General features: G+C 41.8%; 2 protein-coding genes across 3 annotated transcripts in view; one reads left to right on the forward strand and one right to left on the reverse strand.

Moving 5' to 3' along the window:
• CCDC87 (coiled-coil domain containing 87) overlaps positions 1-5,944 on the reverse strand; it is a 112,261-nt gene extending 106,317 nt beyond the window's left edge. Inside the window, exons 1-3 of the mRNA XM_030215471.1 lie at positions 5,865-5,944; positions 2,290-2,475; positions 1,014-1,150 (exon numbers count right to left, since the gene is read on the reverse strand). Coding sequence (XP_030071331.1) covers positions 1,014-1,150; positions 2,290-2,475; positions 5,865-5,874 — 333 coding nt within the window. The 5' untranslated portion in view covers positions 5,875-5,944. The remainder of the gene's footprint in view (positions 1-1,013; positions 1,151-2,289; positions 2,476-5,864) is intronic.
• A 161-nt stretch (positions 5,945-6,105) lies between these two features.
• APAF1 (apoptotic peptidase activating factor 1) overlaps positions 6,106-24,546 on the forward strand; it is a 140,285-nt gene continuing 121,844 nt past the window's right edge. For both annotated transcript variants that reach the window (XM_030215021.1, XM_030215022.1), the window contains exons 1-4: positions 6,106-6,192; positions 10,501-10,676; positions 20,809-20,998; positions 21,823-22,020. In XM_030215021.1, coding sequence (XP_030070881.1) covers positions 10,539-10,676; positions 20,809-20,998; positions 21,823-22,020 — 526 coding nt within the window. In that variant the 5' untranslated portion in view covers positions 6,106-6,192; positions 10,501-10,538. The remainder of the gene's footprint in view (positions 6,193-10,500; positions 10,677-20,808; positions 20,999-21,822; positions 22,021-24,546) is intronic.

The following is a 24,546-nucleotide window of genomic DNA, read 5'->3' on the forward strand; positions in this document are numbered from 1 at the left end:
TGTACATTCTATTGAATAAAATTATTTAAACCAATTCAATACAGTCCCAGCCGGTCTGAATTCATGTAACCCTCTGTTTACAAAGCCGTGTGGCAATGCCAACACAACCCATGTGACGAGTATAGTCGTGCTACTGGCAGTCATGGCAGTTAGCATGCAGAAATGATCCATGTACTAGCTGTCACTACCTGCCATCCTCTGACCTGTTCATGTCATGCAATGATTTTGACATGTGGACGACATTAATACAGGAACGCACTAACATCTACTGCATAATAAAACCTGCACTAGCTGCTTAACACAACTTAGTAAGGGGTCCTTTTACTAAGGTGTCCTGAAGAATGGCTTGCGGTAGTGTAGGCGTGGGTTTTGGGCATGCGCGCCGATCCATTTTTCAGCGCGCCTGTAGAAAAGGCCTTTTTTAAATATTTTTGCTGAAAATGGACGTGTGGCAAAATCAAAATTGCCGCGCGTCCATTTTGGGTCTGCGACCTTACCGCTAGCCATTGACCGAGTGGTAAAGTCTCATGTGGTAAGCGGGGGGTAATGACATACGCGTGTCAAATGACACTTGGTGCGCATCTGATACGCGTGTCCGAAAATAAAAATGATTTTCCGGCCGCACGTATCGGACATGGGCCAAAAATGAAATTACCGCAAGAGCCACGTGGTAGCCGGGCGGTAACTCCATTTTGGCGTGCGTTGGGTGCGCGTAGATACTTATGCAGCTTAGCAAAAGGGCCCCTAAAATTGCTGCTGTCATGCTTTTATTTTTACCTGTAAACAGCTATAACATCTACTGTTGTTTGATTTGTGCAAGCAACCTAAATAAATAAATAGCTTTAAATTTCCATCATACATACAGTACGAAAAATGTTTTGTTGCTGAATAGATAACTACTACTACTACTATTTATCATTTCTATAGATAACCTCAAAGCACTGCTTGAAAAACTGTAAATGAAAGTGTAGGAAAATGACAACCTATTTTGAAAACGTCATTCTGATACATACAAAAATGCGCTGGACTTTTGATGAGTCTGCTGTAAGTGTTGCATCCACATACAATCTCTTTTGAATTATGTGACATAAGTAAGGCAACGAGATCTGAGCTGTGTACCCATCCTCAGGTTTTTGAGCCAAACTTTTTTCTGAATGGATTTAAAGAAGAGATACAGGAACATACAGAAAATTAAATCAGAAACTCTAAATAAGATTACCTCATTAAAGATCATTTCACAGGAAATTTAGTAGAAACAGGTAATATTCTCCCAGTGGAGGTGATAAAGGGGGAAATAGTATTAGAATTCTAGTAATAAATGTTACTAATAAAACGTACAAACAGGAAATCCACCTGAGAAATTATCTTGTCCCCTAAGAGATATTAACAAATTAATCTATGTTGTCACACTACTATTATGATGATACAGTTATGTTGCTTTATTTAAAACTGAAAGGGAGTTTTTTTTTCCTGAAATTAAAACATTTCTCTCTATACAAGGATATGGCAGGACAGACTGCAATCTGTAGCACTGGCTCTGATAGTCCTTCTTTTGCAAAAAGTGTGATAATCCCCTCAAAATAGATAAGATATTGGTTTTAACATCACATCCATCACAACGTGTACAATAGTTAACAAAACCATCTACAATTTATCATTGGACAAACAGAATTTTTCTTAAAGAAATAACGATGGGAGTCTTTTACTAATTATTAGCAAGTTATCTGTCCAAGACCCAAGATACTGGACCAATTCAACCAGATTATTTAAGAATCTCACAATACAACAGCAACACTTAAAGTGAGCAAATGTAAAGATGTAAACTAATGTAAACTTTCAGGGCTCCTTTTACTAAGCGGCGGTAAGCCCAACGCAGGCTTACTGCTCATTATAACGGACGTACCGCCAGGCTACTGCAGCAGTCCGGTGGTACTTCCCACCCCTACCTTGCCATCATTTCTGGCGCTACAAAAATGTATTTTTGTAGTGCTGGACTGTACCTGGCGGTAATCAGTTATCACCGGGTTAGCATGGGAGCCCTTACCGCCACCTCAATGGGCAGTGGTAAGGGCTCCCCCCCACCCCCTGAAATGGCCGCTCTTCAAATGCTGCCAGGCCATTTCTTGCAGGAAAGTGTGAGACCTTCCTTTTTACCAGCTGCGGTAAAAGGGGGCACTGGCCGCAGCTTGGTAAAAGGGCCCCTCAGTTAAAAAGCTCCTTACAAACCATGGAATAGTTTAAAGTTCTGGTATAAACTTTCATTGGAATACAATATATTAAAGTTCAGACCTTCACTCTCTTCCAGTGCACTGAGAGGACTGGGGAATAACGTCAGAGGTCGTAGGATGTCGTCATAGAGCCTGCTAAGCGTCATGGTATTGAGATCCAATTCAGACAAAGAGCAACTGTGTTTTAGTATAATCCTTTCTTGGAGACCTCGAGGTTTAACAAATGTGTTCATTTCTGTGATGATTCCTGAAGGACCACAAATTAAAATAAATATTCAGAGGATCTAGTTAATACCTTATAATGCTTTTTTTTAAATTATTTTATTTATAATTTTTCAAAAAACAATACATTCATAATAATATAAATGCAGAATTTGGAAATGATATTCAACAGAGATACATCTCTCTTCATTAAATTAAATAAACAAGAAATGTTTCTTATACATATTGACCACCATAATTTGGGAACAAGATATAGGAAAAATAAAACAAGAAGGAAAAAAAACAAACAAAAAAAAAAACAAAGGAGGTATGATCCTCCTTTTAAAAGCAATCACTCAGAGGGGTGAGCGTTAGACACCCACTAGAAGGTACAACCAGCATCCTATGGGGTCATTCAGGGCTGAACATTTCCCTTTTCCTTAGAAATAATAAATTCAGCCAGCTTTTTGGGGTCAAGAAAAACATAACTAGCATTATTAATTGTTACCAGGCATCTACATGGGTACTTCAAGGCGAGAGTCCTCGGCTTTAAAACCAAAAACTCTCGCCTTCTCTTTTGCGTATCTCTATTAAGATCCGGGTAAATCTGAATTTCCTCCCCCCCAAAAAAACTGGCTTGCATATGTTTAAAGTATAAATGAAATACATTATTCCTATCAACCTCGAAAGCAAAGGATACTAACAAAGTCAATCTTTGTGTAACGATCTCTAGAGAGTTTTCTAAGAAAGCTGTTACATTCAGATCAGGTAATGGTTCTGGTCTAGCAGATTTTCCAAATATATATTGAGTCTTGACTACCGGAGGAAAACTCTCTTTGGGAATTTTCAAAATTTCTTCAAAATATTTCTTAAGCATATCTGTTGGTGGTATTAGAGGTGCTTTGGGAAAATTAAGAAGTCTCAGATTGTTCTTCCTAGTCTGGTTATCAAGATACTCGACTTTTTTACCCAGAATCTCTTTATCCTTGATTATTAGGCTTGTAAGGTTTTGTAAAGATTTTAATTCTTCATCTAAAGTCTCAATCCTCTCTTCATTTTTTTTGAGCTTGGGAGGCTGTAAGAGCTTGTGAAGCTTTAACAGAAGATAAATCTTCTTTTAAGTTATCAGTTACCTGAATCAGGTTCTTGTTCATGCTCTGTATGGCGTCCCATAGGTTCTCCAGGGTTATCACTACTGGTTTAACAATTCCACGAGACTCCCTGGATACTTCCCTCAGAACCCTGGTAGAGACGGGGTTTCCCACGTCGTCTTTCCGGGTAGAAATTACCTCTGGGGTCGGCATTGGAGTAGGTCCTCCTCTTGCAGCTTGAGAGCTGGGCACTTCGGTCCGCCCTTCGGGCTGTACTCCTACTGCGAGCATAGTTCCGGGTCGTGGAGGGGCAGTGAATGAAGGCGGGCTCAACGAGACGCCTTCTATGCTGTAGTCCGACAAAACAACGTCAGGACTGACCGTCGTGGGCGTCTGCGGGTCCAATCTCTGAATTCCCCAATTCTCAAGCGTCTGCTGACGGGGAGTGGAGTTAACGGGACCAGAGGAGGTAGGTTTCACCGCTTTCCCCTTCCTTTTTCCCATGATGTTACCGGGTAAGGTTCAATCCACCGCAAGCTTAGGCAGAGATCGGGAGCTCAGAGATCAACTTCCTCTCTGAACGCCATCTTGTTCCCCTATAAATCATTTCCCCTTATAATGCTTTTACTATGGGTGCAGGGCAGCATGGAGGAATATAAAATGGTCAATACAGAATTTGAATATGTATTTGTTTTGCTGTATGACAAATGAGAAATCTGGGACTGATGCGCTGCATACAGCTTTTTGATATGGGATAGGCAAATTCATACTAAACTTATAACTAAACTATGAAATATTTAGGTGTGCTTCGCTCAGGTGTGAATTTTAGCGTTCGGTGTGTCTTATATAAGAACATTGTCTGTCAGGTGTGTCAGAGCAGAAGACAGGATTAGAACCACTGCGCTAATGTAAGCTCCCCCACCCCAGCTAAAATAAAAAAACAACAAAGCACAAACAAAACCCAAAGAAACAAACTTTACAGGTCAATATTTAGAAGTATTCATCCTGAGAGCAATGTCTGCTATCGGGTAAGTGCCACTGACCAGCACTAGCCAGCAGCTTTCAGTAGCACTTATCAGGATACTGCTGCAGAAAATCATTACTGATCACCCTGGCACTATCAAGATAGTACAAAATAACAGGGGGAGGAGGTGAAAACAATTCCAAATGACCAGGCCAAAAAAGGAGTAAGAGAGTCCAAAGAGTTTATTTGTCAAATAAAGCCAACCCAAAAGACCCTACACGGACTGTGTTTCGGCACAACGCCTTCTTCAGGGGTCAATATGGTTCAGGTTAAACCAGCAACGCAGAGAGTGTACTAATCACTGAATACTCGAGCAAAAAAACACTAGACTGTGTGCTGTGATTCATACATTCTCTGCGTTGCTGATTTAACCTGAACCATACTGACCCCTTGTTAGTCTGGTTGTGAGCCCTTGGGCCCGGGTTAGGCCAAGGCCGAGGGTGGGCTGAGCAGGCACTACACACTACCCCAGCTGCCAAGCTCTGTACACACAAATGCAGCAACCAACTTGCACCTCAGAAAAGGGAAGACAGGGCAATCAGGCGGGCCTCACAGCCTATCAGGAACCGATTCACTCAGAATTCAAGCATGCGGGCCTCACGGCCTAACTGGAACCGACTCATACTTAAGGAGTGGAGAAAGAGACTAAACGAGGGGTCCCCCACGGGGACCAGAGCAGGCCATTTTTCGGCGCACCTTAGTAAAAGGAACCCCTAGTGAAGCACTGAAATCCACAATACAGCATTGCAAATAACAAAGAAGTTCTGGAGAACTGACAAATAGTTTTGCATTTAAGCCTCCCCTCCTTCACAGACCCCTCAAAAACTCCCCCAACCCCCCCCCCAATCCTCTACTAACACAGAGAATGCAAACCAAGGGTGTTTTATAAACCAATAGAAATCATGGCAAAACTGCACAAGCTTGCTGCCCTCTCCTGTCATTAAACTTTGTTTATTAGACGGTGGGTGACCTCGAGCAATCCAGTCCCGTTAAGTCACGCCCCCTATGACGGAACGTTACCTTCCAATGGGGGGAGGAGCCAGACAAATTTCAGAACGGGGCTCGCAACAAACCAAGGAGGTCTATTAAACCCTGCTACTAACGACTTTTAAGGAGGATGAAAATACTATGCAATAGCTGGAGGGTCCAGGAGAATAATTCCCCAGCGCTAAATACATGAACAGTTTTTTTTTTAATTTTGGAGTGGGGGGGGGGGAGGGAAGAATATATGTAAAATGTCCGATTGGGCAAACAAAAAGTGAACTTTTAAAGGTTTTCTAATTGGGGATCCGGGAGGATCCCACTATATCCGTCTTTTACCTTTTGCCATGTTGGATTTGTGAAAACCTTCCTTGCTCCGAAATCCGATTCCAGAAATCGAGTCCTGGAGCAGAAGCCGCCACTGCCGTTGCTAGGAAACATCAAACACGCTATACACCCGTCGTCCCCCTCTCAGCCGAATGGTACGCAATAGGTGTGCCCATGGTCAGGGAGGAGCCAAGGAGGTTCCTAGCGTTCCGTCGGTGACGTCATCGCGCTGTTACCCGGAAGTATGGTAGCTCTGTTTTGAAAGATGGTGGTGATTGATTGACTGGAGTGCAACTTTCGGTGTTTCTTCGTTTCGTGTGAGCAGCGGCGCAGAAGGAAGGTAGAAGTGAGCTCGGTAGCGGGAGTTTCGTTGGGTTTTGGTACTGTTTTCGTATAGCGCTGTGGAGCTTTTGGTTTGGGAGCGTGCAGCTATATAGGGGACGGGGCATTGTGCTGGCTTCCCAGGTCACCAAAACTGCTGTCTTCCATAGGTGCTATTTGGGGGTGTTTGAGCATCCCCTGTATTGAACAAACTCATAAGTATTGCCATACTGGGACAGACCGAAGGTCCATCAGGCCCAGCATACTGTTTCCAACAGTGGCCAATCCAGGTGACAAGTACCTGGCAAGATTCCAAAAAAGTACAATACATTTTGTGCTACTTATCCTAGAAATAAGCAGTGGATTTTCCCCATTTCCATTTTACTAATGATCTATGGACTTTTCCTTTAGGAAGCCATCCAAACCTTTTTTTAACCCCCCCTAAGCTAACTGCTTTTACTACATTCTTTGGCAATGACTTCTAGAGTTTAATTACACTTCTTATCTGTTCCCTTCTCCACTACTGCCAACTCCAGACTTCGCGCCTTCTGTCTCGCTGCACCCTACGCCTGGAATAAACTTCCAGAGCCCCTACGCCTTGCCCCATCCTTGGCCACCTTTAAATCTAGACTGAAAGCCCACCTCTTTAACATTGCTTTTGACTCGTAACCACTTGTAACCACTCGCCTCCACCTACCCTCCTCTCTTCCTTCCCGTTCACATTAATTGATTTGATTTGCTTACTTTATTTATTTTTTGTCTATTAGATTGTAAGCTCTTTGAGTAGGGATTGTCTTCTATGTTTGTGCAGCGCTGCGTATGCCTTGTAGCGCTATAGAAATGCTAAATAGTAGTAGTAGTAGTAGATTCGTTTTAAATTTACTACTTTGTAGCTTCATTGTGTGCCCCCCCAGTCCTAGTATTTTTAGAACGAGTAAACAAGCAATTCATGTCTACCCGTTTCACTCCACTCATGATTTTATAGACCTCTATCATATTTCTCCTCAGCTGTCTTTTCTCCAAGGTGAAGAGCCCTAACTGCTTTAGCTTTTCCTTATAGGGAAGTTGACCCGTCCCCTTTATAATTTTCGTTGCCCTTCTCTGTACCTTTTCTAATTCCACTATATCTTTTTTGAGATGTGGTGACCAGAATTGAACACAATATTCAAGGTGTGGTCACACCTTTATAATAATGTCCTCATTTCTGTTTTCCATTCCTTTCCTAATAATACCTAACATTCTGTTTGCTTTCTTAGCCGCTGCTGTACACTGAGCAGAGGGTTGCAGTGTATCATCAATGATGACACGTTGACTATGTCCAGGGAAAAGTAATTTCTGTTGGGTATAATTTTGAGAAGTTGACTCCTATGACACCTGGTATTGAGAAAATTCCTTCATGCTCTCCAGGGAGGGGTAATTTTTTTTTTTTAGATTAATGTTTTGAAAAGTTGACTTTTATGCTGTCTCTTCGCAATCAGACAGTTAACTTTTTTAAAAAAAGGAACTTCATACTGTTGATCTTAAAAGAAAAAAAAATTGCTTTGTACCTCAGTTGGAGAAGTGTTCTGAGTATCAGAATTACAGGCATCATGACATGTAATCGAATTAGCGACCAGGTTATAAAGCTCAGTCTGTGCCTAATGGCTTCCTCTGTGCCTATGGCTTATTATCCCATAGGAGCAATCTATCCTCCAGGGACAGCAGTTGTGGTTGACGGTACTTTTGATGCTGGTGCAAGATTTGGAACAGGAGCCACCAGTAGTATTCCTCCACCACTTCCTGGTTGTCTTTCCAACACAGCTCAGCTAGCAGCTATGCAGGGGTCCAATGTCTTAGTAACTACCCTCTGTTTTCTATCCTTTAACCAGTTTTTAATCCACAATAGAACACTACCTCCTATCTCATGACTTTCCAATTTCCTCTACAGTCTTTCATGAGGTACTTTCTCAAATGCCTTTTGAAAATCCAGGTATACAATATCGACCGACTCACCTTTATCCACATGTGTTCACCCCTTCAAGGAAACGTAGTAGATTGGTGAGGCAAGATTTCCCTTCACTAAATCCATGTTGGCTTTGTCTCATTAATCCATACTTTTGAATATACCCTGCAATTTTGTTCTTTATAATAGTCTCTACCATTTTGCCCGGCATGCTTGATTTTAAAGATAAATTACATATTACTAACAATAGTTCTGCAAGTACATTTTTGAATTCTATCAACACTCTGGGATGTAGACCATCAGGTCCTGGCGATTTGCTACTCTTCAATTTGTCAAATTGCCTCATTACATCTTCCAAGTTTACAGAGATTTGATTCAGTTTCTCTGACTCGTCAGCATTGAATGCCATTTCTGGCACTGGTACCTCTCCCATATCTTCCTCAGTGAAGACCGAAGCAAAGAATTCATTTAATCTCTCCGCTGTGGCCTTGTCTTCCCTGAGTACCGTTTTACCCCTTGGTCATTTAGTGCTCCAACTGATTCTTTTGCTGGCTTCTTACTTTTAATGTATGTAAAAAAGTTTTTACTATGCTTTTTTTTGCCTCCAACGCAATCTTCTTTTCAAAGTCTCTCTGTGCCTTCCTTATCAGCGCTTTGCATTTAACTTGCTATTCTTTATGCAGTTTCCTATTATTTTCAGTTGGATCCTTCTTCCATGTTTTGAAGGTTTTTCTTTTAGCTGTAATAGCTTCCTTCACCTCCTCGATTCTTTCCGGTGGTCATCTGGTCATTTCGGGCACCTTTTTGTGCCTTAGTCGTAAGAATAACACGACCAGGTAAAGTCGTCCAAGTGTTCATCAGGGACGTCCTTGTTTCTTTCGATTATGGGTCGAGGATGTCCTAGTGTTAGGCACGCCCAAGTCCCGCCTTCGCTACGCCTCCGATATGCACCCTTGAACTTTGGCCGTCCCTGCGACAGACAGCAGTTGGGGATGTCCAAAATCGGCTTTCGATTATACCGATTTGGTCGACCCTGTGAGAAGGATGCACATCTTCCGATTTATATCGAAAGATGGGCGTCCTTCTCTTTCGAAAATGAGCCCACTGGTCTACTATCCTCACTATTGGGATGCCCTATCTTCCCTGTTTTGGTGATATCTTTGAAAGGCACCTTATTCCGAACCATATGCTTTTGAGTGACTTTCTGCCTTCCCCCAGTTTCTAGTTTAAAAGCTGCTCTGTCTTCTTTTTAAATGCTGATGCCAGCAGCCTGGTCCCACCCTCTTTAAGGTGGAGCCCATCCTTTCGGAATAGGCTCCCCCTTCCCCAGAATGTTGCCCAACAAAAGCATATCAGTGTTGTAGAGCACAATTTTCTCTTTCAGATGATACTGTTCACAAGCTGATTCAGGCAGACTCTTTTTTAAATAATTGGCTTTGAACTTTGGTACATTTTACCATTTGCGCTGACAGTGCCAACTTTGAAGAGATCCTGCAGGGCGGTTATAGATGCTCGTTAGTTGCAAATGTGGCAGTATTATGTCCAGCACAAGCATAATGATTGTTCAAAATTTCAAGTCCGTATCTTTGTTTGCATGGAAGTTGTTGCGGTCTGAATATTGGTCCAAATATGTTCCGATGAGTCGTGACCAATTTTGATGCACACTTTGAGTCAAAATGTATTTCATCGGAATTAGCATCAAAAACTGTACAGGATTTGAATTTTTTAGCCATTCTTATAAATGTGTTTGGATTTTATTAGACCCCAAAAATGGCATTTTGGTAAATGTCGCACGCTCATGGACTGACAACCTTTCAGAAAAGGGGGTCTAGATCTGCAACTATTGCAGGTAGAGACCTCAAATTTTGGGAAACTTCGTTTAACACCTGACTCGTGCAACAGATAAAATTTGAACAAAATTGGAGAACATGATGGTGGGAACTTTTTTTTAATTTTAGACCACTTGGCATGGAATGACCCCTTAGTAAACATACCCCTAAATGTCCTGCTATGTCCAGTTGATGGAGGGTGGAGTTTACTTTTCCTTGAGGTTCTAGATTGATAGCTAATATCAGGCGATCAAGGCACACGCCAGGTGAGGTTACAGATATGCTTAGCAGAAGTGTCAGTGTTAGCCACAGCTCAAAGGAACAGTTTAATAGCAAGCAGTTAACTTCTACCTCTAAAGTTAGTGCACTTTTTAACTTTTTAGCCACTTTTGTGTTTTGCATAATAAGTAATCTAAAATTGAAGTAAGCTTCAAATGTCAAAATTTAGAAAAAGAAACTTGTATTAAAGGAGGTTGACCTGTTGCATGTTATCTAAACCCTGAGCAAGAAACGTAAAACTCAGAATTTGATTTTGGTTTTGTGATATCTTGTTCAGCCTATGTCCTGCTGTTTGCAAAATATTCTTGAAGAGATATGGATGAGACAGCTCGAAGTTATCTGATTCGTCACCGAGCAGCTTTGGAGAGAGACATCAAAACCTCTTACATTATAGATCACATGATAAATGATGAAGTACTAACATTACAGGAAGAATCCAGAGTTAAAACTGAGGTAAATGGATCCAGTTCTTATTGCTCATTGGCATTTCTTATTTGCTTATATCCACCTATTCTTGAGTTCTTGTGATACATATTTATGGCTATTTGCCATCTCTTATATAACATATCAAAACCTGAGTTCCTTATCTCCCCTCCATCTTTTCCTTAGTGTAAGTTAATAACATTCTGTCAGTCTCCTAGGTTCCTCCTTTTCTTCACACTCAAAATTCTTCTCATTCTATTGCTTGGCATGGCCTCTCTGCTCTTTCCTTCATCTTCTTGGATCAGTTGTAACATACTGGTAAGCTTATCAATAGCTATACAGCAGTTCACCACCAAAGGAGGTTTTGGAGAGCATATAAAACCTCTGAAAGGAAGTGAGCTCATTCTAATTCTGGGAGATGTGGTCCTTGAGGATTTTGAAGTGGCAGGAAGTGAGCTTATATTGGAGATGGGCAGCCTGGTATTTCTTTTGTTGGTATTTTAATTTTGGCTTTAATTGTAAACCGTTTTGACCTTTTTTAGGTTTGGTGGTATATCAGGATTAAATAAACTGTAACCTGTAGTTAGGTTCAGATGTCAGCTTTACGTCAGGGAACCTGTAAGTGTTTGGGATTATGTATTGTTTCTCTGTGTGATTGAGGTTTACTGTAAAATTTGTATTTCTTTTATTGGTATGTTCATTTTGGTTTTAATTGTAAACCGCCTTGACCTTTTTAGATTTTGCAGTATATCAAGATTAAATAAACTGTAATGAGCAAGCAGCTGGAGTTCATAATAAAAGAGAAGGTAATTGAGTTCTTGGAACCAATTAGCAAACTGCAAGTAATGAAATAAAAAGCCAGGCTGTTTTAGGAGAGAAGCAACAGGATGGGCAGCAGGACGGATAGGAAGAAGGTGTATGCATTGTTTTAGTTGTCTGATCCAGAAGAGAGGTAGAAAAAGGAAAGAATTGTCTACAGATTTTATTAAGGAATTAAGGAGCTTTCTATGTTTTGGAAAACTGACAGGAGGACATTGTTTGCTGTGAGAAGTTTTGATCAGACGCCTTAGAGAAATATCTGTTTAGTTTATTAAAATGGATTGGCAAAATGTCTGTGCTGATGAAGGACAGATGGCTGGAAGAGGTAAACCTCATTGCCATTAGAAATACTCTTGATTAAAGTTCTTCTTGAGGGCTATATGTCGACTGAGAAAGTTACAGACCAGCAGTCCCATGCTCAGAACTCTGGTGCTATATGGAACAGCACTCGAGCATCAGGGAGATATTTTTGTGCTGCTCCCGTAGTATTGCTTAACAGTAAAAACATGCAAATAATATGTGTGCTGTTTCATTGAAAGTAGTGGGAGGAACAGACCAGGTCATGCACAAAAGAGATTCATGGTAAGCACAGCTGTTGTGCGCATGCACCAGGCAAACTTGAATGTGAGTAGTTAAGACTCGAACAGCATCAGTGACCTAGTTTCTTTTCTCCTTTTCCCTTTTGCTACAGTGCAGCTTAGAATTGTGTTATTTGGTTTCAGGATTTGCTTGCTGCCTCTAAGGCGGCAGGGGAAGGCTCCAGCACTGTTTCCCCTGTTGGTTCGAGTGTTACTTCAGTGGGAGGGGAGCATGCAGACAAGTCTGGATATATGTGTGTGTTCAAAGGAATCCTTCTGTCTGCTACTTTGCCTCAAAAAGCATGAGAAATCCTCTCTTCAACTTCCTTAGCATCCCCATTAGCAACCTCTGAAAATTCTGTGTACCATAGTACCAGCTGTAGTCCATTGCTAGTCACCTTTAGCACCAGCGTTAGCTTTTGAGCTTTGACCTGCAGGAGTTTTATTTATTTATGATATTTTTACCCCACATTACTATTACTACTTATCAATTCTATAGCGCTACTAGATGTATGCAGCGCTGTACACTTGAACACGAAGAGACAGTCCCTGCTGGACAGCTTACAATCTAATTGTAAGATAAGGGAATATTAAAGTGAGGATGATAAAATAAGGGTTCTGAACAAGTGAATAATGGTTAGGAGTTAAAAGCAGCATCAAAAAGGTGGGCTTTTAGCTTAGATTTGAAGACTGCCAGAGATGGAGCTTGACGTACCGACTCAGGAAGCCTATTCCATGCATATGGTGCAGCAAGATAAAAGGAACGGAGTCTGGAGTTAGCAGTGGAGGAGAAGGGTGCAGATAAGAGAGATTTACCCAGTGAATGGAGTTCCCGGAGAGGAATGTAGGGAGAGATGAGAGTGGAGAGGTACTGAGCAGCTGCAGAGTGAATGCACTTATAGGTCAACAAGAGGAGTTTGAACTGTATGCGGAAATGGCTAGGAAGCCAGTGAAGTGACTTGAGGAGAGGGCTAATATGAGCATAACGACACTGGCAGAATATTAGTCGTTCAGCAGAATTTTGAACAGATTGAAGAGGAGAGAGATGGCTAAGTGGGAGACCTGTGAGAAGCAAGTTGCAATAGTCTAAGTGAGAGGTGATGAGAGTGTGGATGAGGGTTCTGGTAGTGTGCTCAGAAAGGAAGGGGCGAATTTTGGTGATATGACAGGTTTTAGCAGTCTGCTGAATATTTGCAGAGAAGGAGAGGGAGGAGTTGAAGATGACCCCAAGGTTACGAGCTGATGAGACTGGAAGGATGAGAGTGTTATCCACAGAAATAGAGAATGGGGGAGGAGGAGAGGTTGGTTTAGGGGGAAAGGTAAGAAGCTCAGTCTTGGTCATGTTTAGTTTCACCTGAGAGTGACTCAGGTTCAATGTGGCTTACATAACAAACAATTAAATGAATGATACATATTAAAAATTACATAAACAGATTATAAAGTATAATAAATAATGCTATAACATTGGCTTTGTAAAACAAATATAACGTGGTGAATTAACCTGGATGTAACTGTTCGTAAAGGTAGATGGATAGAGAAGAAAATTAAATCATAATTAAGTTTTGTAAACAAGTGAAGATGAATAAATATGGGTACAATTAAGGCTAAATAGGATTAGGGAATGGATTAGGGATTGTATGAATGGATAATGTTCAAATCTTTGTTTTCTGAAAGGCTAAATTGGAAAAATGAGTTTTCAGTAGGTTTCTGAAGGACAGGTAATCTGAGCATTTAATTGTTTTTGGTAGAGAATTCCAAATTTTAGTACCTTGATATGAGAAACTGGCATTGTGAATTATTTTATAGATTACATTCCTACAAATAGGGAAATGGAGAATGAGAAATAGATGATGATTTGGCATTACTTGGGGATAATACATCCTCCTGATTAGATGTATTTATTATATACCGCCTGCAAGCTCAAAAGCTATCAAAGCGATTAACATCAGGGCAAGTCTAAGTTCTGTATTATTGAGAAACAGACAAGCCTAGTCCTGCATGTTAAAAATGAGGAAGTTAAGTGACACATTGAAGTCCATAGACTTTAGCCTGAACTATGGAGTATGGAGATTGGAGAACTTTTATTGCCTGCTTGGAATTGCAATTTGGATTAATTGCACAAGTGAACTGTTGGCTGTAAAAGCTTTTGATTAGACGCCCTTGTTGAAGCATCCAAGTTTGTAATTAACTTGTAAATAGTACACCAGTGTACTTCCTCATATATGAAAACGAGAAGTTGCAAGATCCGAGACAACATGGTTTTACCAAAGGGAAATCGTGCCAAACAAATCTCATTGAGTTCTTTGATTGGGTAACAGGAGAATTGAATCAGGGACGAGCTATGGACGTAATCTACTTAGATTTAAGCAAAGCTTTTGACACAGTTCCCCACAGGAGGCTCTTAAATAAACTGGATGGGCTGAAGATAGGACCCGAAGTGGTGAACTGGATTAGGAACTGGTTGATGGACAGACTCCAAAGGGTGGTGGTGAATGGAATTCGCTCGGAGGAGGGAAAGGCGAGTAGTGGAGTGCCTGAAGGGTCGGTGCTGGGGCCGATTCTGTTCAATATATTTGTGAGTGACATTGCTGAAGGGTTAGAAGGTAAAGTTTGCCTATTTGCGGATGATACTAAGATCTGTAACAGAGTGGACACCCCGGAGGGAGTGGAAAACATGAAAAAGGACCTACGGAAGCTAGAAGAATGGTCTAAGGTTTGGCAATTAAAATTCAATGCGAAGAAATGCAAATATGGAGTAGAAATCCACGGGAGATGTATGTGTTAGGCAGGGAGAGTCTGATAGGTACGGATGGGGAGAGGGATCTTGGGGTGATAGTATCTGAGGATTTGAAGGCGACGAAACAGTGTGACAAGGCGGTGGCCGTAGCTAGAAGGTTGTTAGGTTGTATAGAGAGAGGTGTGACCAGCAGAAGAAAGGGGGTGTTGATGCCCCTGTATAAGTCATTGGTGAGGCCCCACCTGGAGTATTGTGTTCAGTTTTGGAGGCCTTATCTTGTTAAGGATGTAAAAAGAATTGAAGCGGTGCAAAGAAAAGCTACGAGAATGGTATGGGATTTGCGTTACAAGACGTATGAGGAGAGACTTGCTGACCTGAACATGTATACTCTGGAGGAAAGGAGAAACAGGGGTGATATGATACAGACATTCAAATATTTGAAAGGTATTAATCTGCAAACGAACCTTTTCCGGAGATGCGAAGGTGGTAGAACGAGAGGACATGAAATGAGATTGAAGGGGGGCAGACTCAAGAAAAATGTCAGGAAGTATTTTTTCATGGAGAGAGTAGTGGATGCTTGGAATGCCCTCCCGCGGGAGGTGGTGGAAACGAAAACAGTAACGGAATTCAAACATGCGTGGGATAAACATAAAGAAATCCTGTTCAGAAGGAATGTATCCTAAGGAGCTTAGCTGAGATTGGGTGGCAGAGCCAGTGGCGGGAGACGGGGATGGTGCTGGGCAGACTTATACGGTCTGTGCCAGAGCCGGTGGTGGGAGGCGGGGATGGTGCTGGGCAGACTTACACGGTCTGTGCCAGAGCTGGTGGTGGGAGGTGAGGCTGGTGGTTGGAAGGCGGGGATAGTGCTGGGCAGACTTATACGGTCTGTGCCCTGAAAAGGACAGGTACAAATCAAGGTAAGGTGTACACAAAAAGTAGCACACGTGAGTTTATCTTGTTGGGCAGACTGGATGGACCGTGCAGGTGTTTTTCTGCCGTCATCTACTATGTTACTATGAAAACGAGAAGACCGTGCTGAGTTCATGATCTAGAGCAGCGGTTTTTCACTGGTGTGCCGCGGCTGCTCCCCAGGTGTGCTGCTGAAGTTTGGGAATCCCTGTGACACTGCCTGATTTTTTTGCAGCTGCATCTTTTTACCCTCATGCTGCATTTCTTCCTCCCTCCTCCCCGAGTGTGAGTCAGCAGCTCTCCTTACACTCCCCCTCCTCCTCTGGGTCTGAACACCTTCCGATGGCCGCAGCTCTTCAAACTTTTCTCCAGCAGCAATCTACACACGCTGTCTGCAGCTGGCTCTGGAGCCTTTCCTCTGCACATCCCTCTCCCTGCTGATGCAATTTCCTCTTTACGCAGGGGCCGGGACATGCAGAGGAAAGGTTCCAGTGCCAGCTGCAGACAGCGTATGTTGATCGTTGCTGCAGCAAAGAGAAATGTTTGAAGCACTACAGGCATGGGAAGAAGCGGGAGTGGTGTTTGGACCCACGGGGGGGGGGGGGGGGGGCATCAGGAGAGCTGCTGCCTTGCACTCGGGGAGGAGGGAGCAAGAAGACAAGGTAGAAGCGCCGCGGGGCTAGGCGGGGAGAGAGAGCTGCTGGATTTGCGAGGGACAGGCAGGAGAGTTGCTAGACTGATGGGAAGGAGGCAAAAGAAAATCTGGACCTTCAGGGGAGGAGGGAGATGAACTATGGGGGGGGGGGGGCTGGGAGGGGAGATGCCAAGCTACCCAGAGGGGTTGTGATTACCAGGGAGCAACTGGGCAGAGAGGAGGAGATGCAAAACTACCCAGGGGGATCCAGAGAGAGAGGGGGAGATGAGATTCCATAGTGGGGAGATGTGGGTCTGTGGTCTGTAGGAGATGGAGGGAAGGGGGGGGGTTATGCTGGGCCATGTTGGACATAGAGGGTAGTGAGAAAGAAGCTGGACATGGGGAGGGATGGGAAGAGGGTGGGACACAGAGGACCAGTGCTTAACTTGGGGGAGGGGTGGTTAGGTACACAGAAGGGATTCTGTGGTCAGGAAAAAGGGTGATGGTAGATATGGGGGATAGGGACACAGAAGGGTGATGCTGAAAAAGGGGGGGGAATAGGGATACAGAATGCAGATGTTGGGCAGGGAGTGAAGTGCTGAACATGGGAGCAGGATAGGGACAGGGACATAGAGGAAAGATGGATATGGAAGAGAAGAGGGGAGACGGTCTGTGCATATAGGGAAGGGAAGAGGGGAGACGGACTGTGCATATAGGGAAGAGAAGAGGGGAGACGGGCTGTGCATATAGGGAAGGGAAGAGGGGAGACGGGCTGCGCATATAGGGAAGGGAAGAGGGGAGACGGGCTGCGCATATAGGGAAGGGAAGAGGGGAGATGGGTTGCACATATAGGGAAGGGAAGAGGGGAGACAGATTGCGCATATAGGGAAGGGAAGAGGGGAGACGGGTTGCGTATATAGGGAAGAGAAGAGGGGAGACGGGCTGTGCATATAGAGAAGGGAAGAGGGGGAGACGGGCTGCGCATATAGAGAAGGGAAGAGGGGGAGACAGGCTGCGCATGAATGGAAGAGGGGAGAAGTATAGTTACGTGTAACAGTGGTTTTCAGTGGACAGTGGATCATCTAGCCACACAGTTGAAGTGACTCCCCGGTGACGTCACCGATCCTACTACTACTACTACTACTACTATTTAGCATTTCTATAGCGCTACAAGGCATACGCAGTGCTGTACAAACATAGAAGAAAGACAGTCCCTGCTCAAAGAGCTTACAATCTAATAGACAAAAAATAAATAAAGTAAGCAAATCAAATCAATTAATGTGAACGGGAAGGAAGAGAGGAGGGTAGGTGGAGGCGAGTGGTTACAAGTGGTTACGAGTCAAAAGCAATGTTAAAGAGGTGGGTTTTCAGTCTAGATTTAAAGGTGGCCAAGGATGGGGCAAGACGTAGGGGCTCAGGAAGTTTATTCCAGGCGTAGGGTGCAGCGAGACAGAAGGCGCGAAGTCTGGAGTTGGCAGTAGTGGAGAAGGGAACAGATAAGAAGGATTTATCCATGGAGCGGAGTGCACGGGAAGGGGTGTAGGGAAGGACGAGTGTGGAGAGATACTGGGGAGCAGCAGAGTGAGTACATTTATAGGTTAGTAGAAGAAGTTTGAACAGGATGCGAAAACGGATAGGGAGCTAGTGAAGGGTCTTGAGGAGAGGGGTAGTATGAGTAAAGCGACCCTGGCGGAAGATGAGACGGGCAGCAGAGTTTTGAACCGACTGGAGAGGGGAGAGGTGACTAAGTGGGAGGCCAGCAAGAAGCAGATTGCAGTAGTCTAAACGAGAGGTGACAAGGGTGTGGATGAGCTCTCTGCACATGTCCCTGCCTTCCCACTACTGACAACCACTATATATACCGCACACTCCTGCTTCAGTTAATCAAAAAGCTGGTGGCAGTTGTGGGTGGGAGGGTGGTTCTGTGTGGCTAGATTATCTACTGTCCACTGAGAACCACCGTTACAGGTAAGTTAACTATGCTTTCTCCATGGACAGTGATCATCTAGCCACACAGTTGAAGACTCCCAAGCTATGACAGGGAACAGTCTGTAGAAGAAAACATTTGATTTTAGTCATATTAGGACTGTTTCCTGGAAGTGGAGAAAGTGGCGAGTTGATGCCTCAGATTAATGAAAATAAAACATATGTTGGAAATAGTCTGCTGAAGAGGTATTTATTTATTACATTTGTATCCCACCTTTTCCCACTTATTAGTAGGCTCAAAGTGGCTTACATAGTTCCGGAGAGGTGGTTACAGACTCCGGTCTGAATAAATACAGTATAGGGGTACTATTACAGTGACAAATACAGTAAAGAAGTATCGGTAAATAGGTTGGGGTGATTCAGACAAAATGTTAGGGTGTGATCTTGCGTCGGGGTTGAAAACTGTCTGTTTCCTCATTAAAATGCCCTCATTATTCGGTATTTATGTCAGATACTGTGGGGTATGCCTTCTTGAACAAGTGATTTTTTTAAAGTTTTTTTCGGAATTCTAGATGACTATTCGTAGATTTCCGACGTTTTGGTAGAGAATTCCAGAGCTGTGTGCATATGTGAGAGAAACTTGATGCGTATGTTGATTTATGCTTCAGGCTTTACAACTTGGGAAGTGAAGAGTTAAGTACGTTTTGGCTGATTCAATTGTGTTTCTAATTGGTAAGTCGATTAGTTCAGACATATAGCTCGGAGCTAGACCATGTATTATTCTGTGAACAAAGGTACAAATCTTGAAAGCGATACATTCCTTGATTTGTAGCCAGTGTAGTTTTTCCTGGAGGGGTTTTGCGCTTTCAAATTTAGATTTTCCATAGATAAGCCTGGCTGCCGTATTCTGAGCAGTCTGTAGTTTCCTTAGGATTTGTTCCCTGCAACCTGCATACACTCCATTGCAATGATTAACACGTGTTAATACCATTGTTTGAATCATGTTGTGAAAAGTTTCCCTCTGGAAGAATTTTTGTACCCGTTTGAGTTTCCAAATTGTGTGGTATCAACAATAGAGTATTGTTTTCTAAAATGAGCAAAAATGGTGATTTGGCTACTGTACAATTGTGTAGTGGAGCAGTGCTATGAAAAGAACTGTCGTTCTAGATACAGTTCGTTGTGCATGTTTCATTATAAGTGAGGTCTGAAAAGAGAGATAATATCTATCCCGCTACTAGTAGAAAAAGTTGCCAGACACAGTCAAATTAGAGAAAAGCCACATTGTGGGACAGTCCGTCAAAGGATTTAGTGGGAGCAATATAGACGAAAAAGTATAGAGTGATATTTGGAATTGCCTGCTATCCAGAGTAGTACGTGGGAAGTGGGCAGAATTCTGCTAATATACTTTATTATTTGATATGTAAGGAAGCAGTTGCATGGGAAAAAGCAGTATAATATGCTAAAGGTATGTATTAATTCTAAACTATAGTGGACTATTTTGTGCATTAAGCAAATTATTGTAAAGATAAGAATTATGTATTTCCTTAAGTATGTTACAGCTTGTGTTTTTCCTATCAAAGTTTTTTTTTTTTTTATAAACTTTATTTGAAATTTAATTTAAAAAAACCCAACAAAAAAACAGAGGTGCTCAGGAGAAGGACAACCAAACTATCACCAAGGATAACTTTAATGTGAGAATGACCCAACATAGCCAAGTTTTGGCAAAAATGCCTATATCAGGGGTCTGAAAAAAATAAAAACATTACATAAACATATAAAATATATAGAATGTGTGATAAAATAATAAAGGAATAGTTATTTCAGTTAAATGTAAAAGCATATGATACAAAATGGTTATTACAGAAAATATCTCAAACTACTTAAATAATCATATCATAAAGAATAATAAAATAAATGAGAGAATTGCAATTAACAAAGTTTACCCCGATACTTAATCTGTGATTGGAACACCGAAAAACAAGCTGCATATTGTGTTACCAGTATTCCAATCGAAAATTTATGTGGTTTGAGATATTTTCTATAATAACCATTTTTTATCGTATGTATTTACATTTAGTTGTGAAAATTATTATTTTACCACATTCTGTATTTTTGGATACGTTTATTTAATGTTCTTACTTTTGTTTTCAGACCCCTGATGCAGGCATTTTTCCCGTAACCTGGCCATGTTGGATTATTTTCACAATAAAAGTTATCCTTGGTGACAATTTGGTTGTCCTTTCATCACTTCTGTTGACCATCTCTGTTTTTGTGCCTTGCCTTGGTTCATCTACTATAGAGGTCTCGTCCTGTTTAAAAAAAAATTTTTTTCTTATTATTCTCAGTGCCTCATCTTCATATTTCTGATGTCTCCTTTTCTTTAAATCTATATTGTATTTTGTATAAGATTTCTTTTGTTCATTCATTACATCCCTGTAATAATTTGTCCATATTTAATAATAAAAGTAATAGTAACGTGGTAATGAATAATGAAACAAAACATGAAATGTTCACAGTTATAGTTCACAATAAATATGTGTATATTTTCTTTTCTTTTAGACTTCTCAGTCAAAAAGAGCAGCTGTTTTACTTCAAATACTTCTTGAGAAGGACAATTATTCTTACATATCATTTTATAATGCACTGGTTAACGAAGGATACAAAGATCTTGCAGCTCTTCTTCAGGATGGTATTCCTGTACTCTCTTCTTCCAATGAAAACAAAACTGTGAATGGAATTACTTCATATGGTCAGTGTGTTCATTGATTTTCAGATTTTAATTTGCACTGAAATAATTTGGTATAACTGGCTCCCTGTTTAGGATCCTGTACTAGTGGGGAACTAAGTTATTGGACACGTAACAGTATTTCATTATTCTTTATCAGCATTTGTTTGGGCACATCACTGATAGTGGTTTCTCAAACCTGTAATTTTTATTCCTATTTTTCTTTTCTCAATCTTTGTCCATTGCGTTGTGCGTCTCTAGCAAACAATTGGTATGGAAATGGGCACTGGGGATTCTAGAACTCCAACACTGAAATATCATAGTCCTATATTTTTCATTGACCTTGCCTTTGTCCAGAATTTGTGCCAAAGAAGCCTTTACCTTTTTAATCTGGGTTTATAACCTTTGAGAGAGAAATGAATTTGTTACCATTTTCCATAGTCTTATCTACCCTTGCCTCCTGCCCTCTCTAGGCAAAGATATAGCTCTTTACAGCTCCTCAGCTTATGACTGAGAGGCTTGATAGTATTTCCAGATGATTATAAAATGTGTATGGGGCATGAATTAAGAATAGGAAATGTGAGGCAGGTTTCCCCCAGAAGAGGAAGATCTTTATTCCCAGTGCCATACGATTGATTTGACTTTCCACACATTGTTTTAATAATCTGACACATAGTCATTGCTATAGTCCAGAAAAGTATTTCTTAATGTAAAGGGGTAATTTAACATGTAAAAATACTCTCTACTTCTATTCAAATGTATAGGAAATGTAAAATTCTTATTTGCTTAGATCTTATAGACCTTTGATTACTGTATTCCACTTTTTTGTGGTTATGTTGAAAATGTAGTTAAAACAGTACTTTGCGAAGGTGGAGTTCCACAGAGACCTGTTGTGTGCGTGGCTCGACCAGAACTGGTAAAACGTGTTCAAAAGAAACTGTACCGCTTACGGAATGAATCGGGGTGGGTCACGATTCACGGAATGGCAGGCTGTGGGAAGTCTGTATTAGCAGCAGAAGCGCTCAGAGACCACCGTCTTTTAGAAGGTAAGCAGCCTAAATGGTTTTATCATCTGCCGATTTCAAGTATATCATATGTAATATTCATTTATAAAAGCTTGAAGAGAGCCCTCCCCCACTCTATACTTTTTTATAAATTAATAAAACTACATACTGCTTCATTTGCTGACTGGCTCAAGAAGACGTACTAAATAAAAGTTTATGTACCACCCTGATGGTTCTAGCTGAGTGTAAAAAATAGGTTTCTGGAGGAAAAATTTATAAATGGATCTTAGCATAGAGTTTGGGAAAGCAACTGCTTATCCCTGGGGGTAAGTGGTGTGAAATCTATCAACTTCAGATTATTTGGATGAATATAATCTGTTACATAACTCAGAGCATGGGTTCCATTGCTTTCATAGTACTGAGACCCTGCTGTAGTCTTTGACGCCTGAGGTAAAGCAGGTATTGTACACAGGGAGAGAGATGGTATTGTTACAATTTGATATATTTGCAGCCTTTGATACTGTCAATCATGATATCTTATTTGCTTTTCTGTCTGAGTTTGGATTTGCAGGCTCTGTTTTATATTGATTTGTTTTATATTGATTTGAGTCCTTTTTGAAGAATAGATGGTATCTGGTATTAAAAGATGGAATTTTTTCATCTCTTTGGATACCCCCTTGTGAAGTCCCACAAGGCTTTCCTATTTCTCCACTTCTGTACGATTTATTTGAGTTCACTCAGGCAAATTTAATTTAATCCAGATGAGCTGATACTTTCCTATGCTGATGACATCTTTGTATCGGTTTCCATCGGTCAAGACATTGAATCCATTTCTAGAATTATTAACAATAGTATTAACAAAATTAGGAAGTGGTCTGCTTTGGTATGTCTTACGTTGAATACTGAAGTTCATACCAATCCAGAGTTGAGAGAGTTTTTAAAGTTCTGGGAATGTTTCCTGATTCTGCTTTGTCAATGGAGCCCCAGGTGAACAACTTAGGGGTCCTTTTACTAAGGTGCGCTGAAAAATGGCCCGCGGAAGTGTAGGCGCGTGTTTTGGGCATGCGCAGAATCATTTTTCAGCGCACCTGCAAAAAATGCCTGTTCTAAAATTTTTTTGCCGAAAATGGACATGTGGCAAAATGAAAATTGCCGAGCATCCATTTTGGGTCTGAGACCTTACCGCCAGCCGTTTACCTAGCAATAAAGTCTCACGCGGTAACCGGGCGGTAACGACCTACGCTTCAAATGCCACTTGGCGTGCGCCCAATACGCACGTCCAAAAATAAAAATGATTTTTCGGACACGCATATTGGATGCGCGCCAAAAATGAAATTACCACAAGAGCCACTCGGTAGCTGGGCGGTAACTCCATTTTGGCACGCATAGACGCTTACGCAGCTTAGTAAAAGGGCCCCTTAGTTTGTAAAGCTTATTTTTAAGCTAAAGCAACAACGATTGTTGGATCCATATTTTTTTCAGGATCATTTTAGAATTATTGCTCAGCTTTTAGCCTTGCTGGACTATGGAAATTCCTTGTATCTGGGAATCACTACAAAATTGATCAGTAAAATTCAGTTAATTCAACATTCAGCAGCTAGATTGATATACTGTAAATCATGTTACATTTTTGTTGGTGGAGCTGCACTAGTTATCAGTGTGGGCTGTTTATTTTATTTATTTATTTTTGTTACATTTGTACCCCGCGCTTTTCCCACTCATGGCAGGCTCAATGCGGCTTACATGGGGCAATGGAGGGTTAAGTGACTTGCCCAGAGTCACAAGGAGCTGCCTGTGCCTGAAGTAGGAATCAAACTCAGTTCCTCAGTTCCCCAGGACCAAAGTCCACCACCCTAACCACTAGGCCACTCCTCCACTGTTGCTACTATTTGAGATTCTACATGGAATGTTGCTATTCCACTAGCAACATTCCATGTAGAAGTCGGCCTTTGCATATCACCAATGTGGCTGCGCAGGCTTCTGCTTCTGTGAGTCTGACGTCCTGCACGCGTCACTAGTGGAATAGCAACATTCCATGTAGAATCTCCAATGGTAGCAACATTCCATGTAGAATCTCCAATAGTATCTATTTTATTTTTGTTACATTTGTACCCCGTGCTTTTCCCACTCATGGCAGGCTCAATGCGGCTTACATGGGGCAATGGAGGGTTAAGTGACTTGCCCAGAGTCACAAGGAGCTGCCTGTGCCTGAAGTAGGAATCAAACTCAGTTCCTCAGTTCCCCAGGACCAAAGTCCACCACCCTAACCACTAGGCCACTCCTCCACTGTTGCTACTATTTGAGATTCTACATGGAATGTTGCTACCATTGGAGATTCTAGATGGAATGTTGCTACTATTTGAGATTCTACATGGAATGTTGCTATTCCACTAGCAACATTCCATGTAGAAGTCGGCCCTTGCAGATCACCAATGTGGCCGCGCAGGCTTCTGCTTCTGTGAGTCTGACGTCCTGAAGGACATCAGACTCACAGAAACAGAAGCCTGCGCAGCCTTCTACGTGGAATGTTGCTAGTGGAATAGCAACATTCCATGTAGAATCTCCAAT

This window comes from Microcaecilia unicolor, chromosome 9 (assembly GCF_901765095.1).
Source record: "Microcaecilia unicolor chromosome 9, aMicUni1.1, whole genome shotgun sequence".
In the NCBI taxonomy this organism is placed as follows: domain Eukaryota; kingdom Metazoa; phylum Chordata; class Amphibia; order Gymnophiona; family Siphonopidae; genus Microcaecilia; species Microcaecilia unicolor.